The sequence below is a fragment of the Mus caroli genome, chromosome 15 (assembly GCF_900094665.2).
Source record: "Mus caroli chromosome 15, CAROLI_EIJ_v1.1, whole genome shotgun sequence".
NCBI lineage: Eukaryota > Metazoa > Chordata > Mammalia > Rodentia > Muridae > Mus > Mus caroli.
In genome coordinates, this window is record NC_034584.1 from 74,491,431 (window position 1) to 74,499,924 (window position 8,494).

At 44.3% G+C, this 8,494-nt stretch overlaps 1 protein-coding gene across 2 annotated transcripts in view; it reads right to left on the reverse strand.

The window, feature by feature from the left end:
- Enthd1 (ENTH domain containing 1) overlaps window positions 1–8,494 on the reverse strand; it is a 113,322-nt gene that overhangs the window by 17,319 nt on the left and 87,509 nt on the right. Inside the window, exon 6 of one of the 2 annotated variants that reach the window (XM_021183595.1) lies at window positions 6,836–7,258. The exons of the other annotated variant lie outside the window; for it this stretch is intronic. Within the exon in view, the coding sequence (XP_021039254.1) occupies window positions 6,836–7,258 (423 nt within the window). The remainder of the gene's footprint in view (window positions 1–6,835; window positions 7,259–8,494) is intronic. 2 annotated transcript variants of the gene reach the window in all.

Sequence of the window (8,494 nt, forward strand, 5' to 3'; positions counted from 1 at the left end):
TATACACACACACACACACATATATATATGTGTGTGTGTGTATTTGTGTCTATATGCATTTCCCTAATATATAAGTGCCTTTAACATAGGCATACATATGCATATATTATAACACACACCTTTCATATGGAAACATACACGCACATGCACATGAAGCTCTCATTTATCTATGACTTGATAAATAAAAAGGTCATCTCAGGTCAGTTTCTGCATTTACCAGCTTATCCATCTCAACTGAGGAGCCACACCCATTGATAATATAATACTCTATTATAATCCCTTGAAGTTGGTATTTATAGGATCTTCTCTATCACCCCTCCTCACACCCCACTCCCCATGGCTGGGGATTAAACCTGGGGCTCAAGCAGGCCAAGCACATGCCCTACCACTGAGCTACATCCTCACTCCCCGTTCCTGTCTTTCTTATTATCAATCATTGTTGGGCGTATTTCCTCATTTAACCTTCAGTTTCTTCTTTGTCTCATAGGTAACATTTAGGGTTCTTCTGAGAATTTTATTATCACTTCTAACTTAATCTCATTGTACCTGGAGAACATACACTTCAAGGTTTGGGTTTTTAAAAGTTATTGCTAGATTTTACGTTTGTGTGTGTGAGGGTGCGCTTGAGTGTGGGTACCTATGCACTAGAGTGTGTATTTACAAGGAGGCCAGAGGCTGACGTGGGGTGTCTTTATCCTTCCTCACTTGCATTGTTTGTTGGACCTGGGTAGCAGAGCCAGGACACTTTGCTGAATTTGCCAACTCACTAGTCTAGCTAGGCATTTTGTCCAGGGGACTGCCATCTTACCTCCCTAGCCTGGGACCTAAGGGCCTGGCATGCCCCGCTCTGTGTGGTTGCTGGAGATAAAATTCAGGTCCTTGGGCTCCCACAGCAGACATCACATTACGGTTTAGGCTGTCATCAGCTCCACTAATTTATTCCATTTGTTTGATTTTTATCCTTCTTTCTTTAAAAAATATTTATTTATTATGTATACAGCGTTCTGCCTTCATATATGCCTGCAGGCCAGAAGAGGGCATCGGATCCCATTACGGATGGTTGTGAGCCACCATGTGGGTGCTGGAAACTGAACTCAGGACCTCTGGAAGAGCAGCTGGTGCTCTTAACTGCTGAGCCGTCTCTCCAGTCCTTTTCTTTCTTTTGTATTAAATATAGCTTTAGTATTCTAAATTAATTTTCTTTCTTTCTTCTTTCTCTTTAGTGCTGGGGATAGAACCTGGGGCTTTCTGCACCCTTGGCAAGTGCTCTCTCCTGGGCTAGAGCCCCAGTGCTTAGTTTTATAAGACAAGGTCTTGCTGTATTCCCAGGCTGACCTTTCTACTCTCTGTCCTTTGGCCTCTCTCTCTGCCTCTGCTGGGTTACAGGTTTGGACCACCACACCCAGAACCACATTTTCCCCTTTCCTTTTTTTTTTTTTTTTTTAAGACTTACTATTCTAAACAATGTGTTTAAGTATGCCTGTGTGTGAGTGTGTGTGAGTGTGTGCACATGGGCGAGGGCACTCATGGAGACCAGAGAGAAGTTAAGACTACCGGAGCTGTGAGCCACCGATGTGGCTGCTGAAACCACAGTCAGACCCCTGCTGAGCCACCTTGCCAGCCTACACTCTCTGTTTTCAAAATGTGATTAAATACATGTTTACCCTCCTATGAGTCAGGGTTAATACTGCAGTGTTCTGTGTAAACGTGGACTTCATTAATGGTGCAATCTCACGAACTCCATCTTCTCTAGGCTGTGATGGTACATTATTTCTCTATGTGTTTTAAACACAAAAATACAGAATTATATTTTTGCATGTATATTTTCTACATGTTCTTTTTAGACGAGAAGAAAAATATCAGCTATTCATCATTTCCAAGACATCATTTTTGTAGATTCAAGTTATAGTATAGTTTCCTGTTTGTGTAAATTTTTTCTCAAATTTTTATAGATTTTTTTATAGATTTCTTGATTATGAGTTAAGTTTCTGTCTTTGAACACTTTTTTTCATTTATTTAAATTTTTTTTTAGATATGGAATTTCTGACTGGTAGGTTTTGTCTTCTGACCTGTGAGCTGGCCTCTTGCTGTTTCTCAGAGCTCCTGACGGAAGCTGAGGCAGAGTCCATACCGCCAGCGTCCACACCGCCAGCGTCCACACCGCCAGCGTCCACACATGATTTTTGTATGAACACAACTCTTTCTCTCACTGCTTTTAAACCTTGCCCGTGGGATCCATGTGTCTAGTGATGACAGTCTTGGGCATAGCTTTCTTTGTATTTATTCTGTTTGAACATTTTCAGTCTGGGAGCTTATTCTAGCCACACATTTAGGAGGCTGGGCCCAGGATCTCTTCACATAATGTTTCTGCCTTCTCTACTTTCTTTGTCTTCTGGGACTTCTGTCACATCAGCGTCCGACTGCCTGTAAGCTCCTGCAAGGCTGTCTCCCTCTACTTATTTACCTCCCATTTTCCAGACTGGGTAATTCCTGCTGATGTATCTTCAAATTCAGTTAGTTTTCCCTCCTTCATTTGCAGTCTACCGCTAAAGCCATCCAGTGAGTTGGTCATTTCAATTTGTTTCCATCTCTGCTCCGTTCAGTTTTTATAGTGTTGTCTTCTGAGACTGTCCTCTCTGTGCATCCATTTCGACACTTTAAAGTCCTGGAATACAATGTTTCCTTGTTTGTTGCTACAGTGCCCTGCTGTGTCAGCAAGGCTACCTTCACACTCACTATGTGCTCTAGACTAGCCTTGAACTCACTATCCTCTCGACCTAGCCTCATGAGTGCTGCATAGCCAACATGTATTCCCCAGCATGCCAGGATACTTTCTTGAATACAGTTTTAATGGCTGCCTCATGAACTCATCTGCTAATCCCAGTATCTCTGTCATCACTGCCAACTTCTAGAAACTTCTTCCATGTCTTCCTTATGGCTCACATTTTCCTATTTCTTCAAATGTCTGGAATTTATTTATTTATTTATTTATTTATTTATGTGTGTGTATGTGTGTTGGCGCATGCATGCGTGCGCGTTCGTGCATGTGGATGCGGTGTCTGTGGAGTATAAAAGAGATCACTGGACCCCTTGCAGCTGGAGCTACAGGCTGCTGTGAGGTACCCAATGGAGCTGCTGGACACTGACCTTAGGCCCTCTGTAAGAGTACCACATTCTCTTAAGCACCAAGCCAACCCTCCAGCTCCATGCCAGGCATTAAAAACACTGAAGTATATGTTTGTTGAGCCTCTTGGTTCTATGACAGCCCTCCAGAGACTACTTTCATTCCTGTAGGCAGATAACTTGCCTGACTCTTCAAACGGTCGCCACAAAGTGGACAGAAGCTAAAGGCTTTCTTTCCTTTCTTTTGGTTTCCCACAGGGCTTGGAGGGTACTCTGTACAGTGTACCAAGGGGTACACTGCAGTCCCACTGTGAGTTTAGTTAGTAATTAGCCACAGATTTGGGCAGAGTTTATACACAGTTTATGGGTTCAGCCATCTCAGTCTTCCCTAAGATTTCCTTCACACCACACTAATGCTCTGTTCACTGAATTCTCCCCTGTTGCTCTACCAGAGATTTCATACACATGGTCTAAGCTGCATGTGGCCGCATATAGCTGAGGACATGCATGAATCCAGTCCAATTAAAGATCATGAATTTACTTAACATATGAGAGTTCTGTGAGTTTTCCTGGTGTGTTGGGGCACATTGTGTGAAGGTGTGAAGGCTCTGTGTACTCGATTGTTAGTTCTGTACTGGCAGAGAGCTAAATGCTGGCAGGATCTTGGTATTGTTATTCTGTGGCCCATCACTGGTCTCATATTTTATATATATTTATTCTTCCTCACATAAAGGACTAAGGGCCACCAGGCAGTGGTGGTGCACGCCTTTAATCCCAGCACTCGGGAGGCAGAGGCAGGCGGGTTTCTGAGTTCAAGGCCAGCTTGGCTTACAAAGTGAGTTCCAGGACAGCCAGGGCTACACAGAGAAACCCTGTCTCAAAAAACCAAAAAAAAAAAAAAGAAGAACTAAGGGCCAATAGCTGGGCAGAAAGTAGAGGCTGGATCCTCTGGGCAGAGAGAGTGATGCTAGAAGAAACAAGACATGGGAGATTCCAAGGACAGACCAGGGAGGGGCTGAGAGGCAGAGCTGTCCACACGGCAGGACGTAGTGCCAAGATTAGTCCGGTTAGAGTATCTGGGAGACTGCCCTAGCTGAAAGGCCTATGTTTATAAATACTAAAAAGCCTCTGTGTCATTATATTGCTGATGGCTCCTGCCTTGGTTCTTGTGTGTAAACTTTGTAGGTAACAGTGTTGTGTGACAGTATCAAAGGCTGGGCGTGCCTGCCAGACCACATGGAGTAGCATATACTCAGGGGCTTCATTTCAGGACTCTATTTTTCAACTTTAAATTTTCCTCTGAGCCTTTATGCAACATGGATAGAAATGACTTGATGGAAAATTTTCATAAAAAAATTATAGCAGCTTTCACAAAAAAGTCTGTCTTCTAGATGCCAAATGGAGCCCGAGGCAGTCACTGTGTTCTAGACTATGTGGATTTTCTGCATGAAGGACAGTTCTGTGTCTAGTGTTGTCCTTCTTAGAGTGTAGCTCTGAGTGCAGAGCCTGTCAGGTCCCCAGGGCCCAGCTGAACAAGAGAGGAGCATCTGCCCAGATGCTGGCTGTCTCCTGGCGTCACACGGTCATCAGAGGCTCCGCTTAGCTGTTGGTCTCTAAGAAGCTCCCCACTCCCCCGCTTTAGTTTCTTCCTTGCTGAGAACACACAGCTCTGCAGCATGCACTTGCAGAGACAAAGAATTCCTTCCCTGTGGTTTCTTGTTCTGGCCCTGAGTCACTTTGGGCTTTGAGATACTTTGGAACCCCAAACTCAAACTGTCTCCAAAGCCCAGTGAGGCTAGGGACCCACTTCTTACCCAAGGTGGGGAAGGACTGAGGTCAACAGGACTCATCAGAATGCTCTTCTCCCTGGGTGCAGGCCACTGCATTTCCCCTTTAGAGAGGCTTTTGATAAACACGCTTTGAGTAATTTTTCAGCTTTAATATTATTAGAGGTGTGTCAGAACATGATCCAAGAATAGAGCTGTGAGAATTCTGAGTGCCGTGAGAACACTCCAAGAAAACAAGATGGGAGTCTGACGACCCCAGCTTCTTCAGAACATGGGTTGTCCTTGGAATGTCATTCGTGCTCCTCCCAGGTGCAGCGGACAGGAGTGGGTTTAGCTCCGATTACTTTTTGTTGCTCACTGTTGTTATTCAATTCAATGCCTCTGTGAAAAACATGCTTTCGCTGGTCCTTGTGGCTGTACACTGAACTCATGCGATTCTCTTTAACCCTCAGAGTACAAATTGTCCGATGCTCTGAGTAAAGTTGGTTATTGCATGAGACTTTGGTCTCACTCATTTATCGGCTCCATTCTCCCAGGTTCCACAGGCTTTAGACTGGTACTAAGAGGTGGGATTAGAAGGTCTATATTGGCTTCACTGTAACCCTAGCAGAGGACAGTAACCCTTCTCAGAGGACAGTCAAGTCAGAGGCCACCAAGCATAGTGCTAGGTGGCTTCCTCTGCAGGCAGTCTCTGAAGGAAAGCGAGTTTGACGACAAAACAAAGATTCATTCTTAAAATTACATTTTATTTGTTATCCATCCATCCATCCTTCCGTGTGTGTGTGTGTGTGTGTGTGTGTGTGTACACTTGTGTCACGGTGAACTTGAAAGTCAAAAGAGAATGTGCCGAGTAGCAGGTGCTCTGCTTCCTGTGTGGTATCCTGTGTGGTATCCTGGGGGTCAAACTCACATCATCACCTGCTGAGCCATCTTGCCAACCCTAAGACTCAGTTTTACTACCTTTAGATTAGTCAATACCAAAAAGGTTTAAATCTTTGAAATCTCGTTTTCAAAGAGATTCTTCTGTTGTTCGCTACCCTTGACACCAAGATCAATTCATTTAACCCCTGCATGCTGCTTCCACCGCTTTATTAATATGTAGGTTTATATGCTGGCTGCCAATATTTTTGTTTATATGCATTTTTAATTTGTGTTTGAAGCAGTTTAAAAGACTTATGTTAAAATCTTTGAATTTATATGAGTTGGTAAGCATTACCATACAGAATCACCATCAAAACCACCACTTTGTTTTTGAAAAATTCATGCACAATTTTTTTAACCAATTAACTTTGCAAAAAAACCCATAATTGCACAATGCAAGATTTAATAGCTGGCAGTCAACAGCCGGGCTCGATCCTCTATCACCTGTCTAAATCAATACCGCACACAGCCCATTCCATTCCGTTTTGTTTTACACCAGGGCTCATTGCATAGCCCTGCTTCCCTTGAAGTCTATCCCCTTCCTTGGCTCCAGAGTGCTGGGGTAACAGGTATGTCCTGCTATACCCAGCTCCTTGATGTTTATATAAAGACAGAGGAAGGAAATCGTCCCTTGCCCCATTGATGCAAATAGTATAGAGCCTTAAAGAATGTATACACAGCTGTGCACACATGTGCCAGTATACATAAAAAAGCCCCATGCCTTTTGCACACAATCCCTTCATGAGTAACCTACATGTCTAACTGGAAGCCTCAGGTAATGCCAGTAACATCTAATTTGGTTTACACAGAAATTTTTAGAACTGAAGGTAATATACTCGATCAAGTACTCGCTTGAATTATCTGCAACTATGAAAGAGACACAAGACCACCCAAGAAATCCTTCAGTGGTGCATGCAATGTAATAGAATTGACAAAAAATGAGAGGAGACAAGACAAGGACAGAAGGAGAGAGGCCACACAATGCCTCTGCAAAGCATTCTCACCTGCCTCACTGGCTTGTTTCGGGGTCCACTCACCCCGCATGGCTAAAGGCTTGAGACACATGTCTTCCATCTGGCAGATGCTGAACTGTGCAGGTGTCTGGAGGTCCTGACTGGTCTCGTTCAGTGGGCTAATGGTTTTGAATCTGGGTGAGACGTAGAGTGTTTCCACAGAGGACTGGGTGTGGAATATGGACTCAGACTTGGACATCCGCAAAGCCAGGCTGACGAACTCATCTTTACCTGATGGCCAGAATGCTGGTAAAGGTGTCGGCATTTCAAAGCTTTTTGCAGCCATCTGCTTTTCCTGAGGAGTTTGTGGGGGACTTTCTGTGATAGTATTTGCAATGGCACTCTCCAATTTCTTGCCTAAACTTACACTTGTTTGCATCGATGGGCTTTTTTCTGGGGGAGTAGACACAGCTTCTGTAAAATAGCAAGTAACCCCAAATTAAAACCGAAACATTCCATTTAAAATCCATTTTAATAAATAGGATCTTTCCTATTTAGTCCTCTGCTTTCCTGCTAGGCTGGTATGTTCTATTTCAAGTACCCTCGAGCTATAACTGATGCCTTAGTCATTTGGTGGCTGCCTTCTCTCTCCTTCTTTCAGTGGTACTAAAACACAAGGCACAGAAATTTTCAAATAATGTCCCTTTCAGTGTTTCTCCCTTCACCCACTGATCTGACTCCGAGCCACTATATCTTTAGTATCTTCAAACCTTCATCCTTTACAAGATAAACTAGACACACTACACATCACTCTATCCTTAGGAAACCCGCGTCTCTCCCAGGAGGCACATCTGCATCACTTCACAGGGCTGCATCCTTTTAGTGAATCTCTTGTCTGTGTGAGGACAACAGACACTCTTCCAGAGCTGCTCCGACGGCCCCTACAATGTAAACGTTCTGTCCATTCTGTCAGTAGATACTAGCACACAATAGCACCATGGGAGCCCAGGACAGACTGGGCATCATGAATAGAAGCGGCTGAAACAGGGTAAGGAACCAAATCCGCAGGTGAACCTAAGTTGTGACCACTGCCTGATCCCACACATCTGGGGCCTGGACAGAATTTCTAGATAGGACCAGATCCCAACTCCCCGTGTGAGGGGCTGTTCTCAGAAAGTCTCATCCTAACTTGGATATGCAAAGGAAGAAAATTGTTTCTTAAGAGATTGATGAAATGAGAAGCATAACATAGTGAGAAGAGCATGTGTATTCTCTGGCCCCTCCTCCAGGGAGAAGGATGTGCTGACTGTGAGCTCACCGTTAGGTGATTCTCTACAACACCAAGTGCACTATGTAATACGTCAGAACGAGCACACGGCCCTCAGAACTTTTGGAGGCTGGAGAGAAGCTTGTTATTGTAGTTGCTTCATTGTCATTGTGCAGCTCGTCCCAGTTCATGTGTGGTCACTCAGCAAAGATGCCTGAGAACACAGAACCAAAGCTGAATGCTGGAGGCTACTGTCTACTGTCCCGCGCTAATTTTCCCGCCAGCAAGAAACAACGCGGCACACAAACAGGATCCTTCTGTGGCAAGCTTTAATGCGTCTTGAGAGGGAGAGCATCAGCTTCTCAAGGCGGAGACCCCAAGCCCGAAAACCGCCTCCCTTAAATAGGAGATTTCTCTCGCCTCGGACGTGGCGATTCCCTATA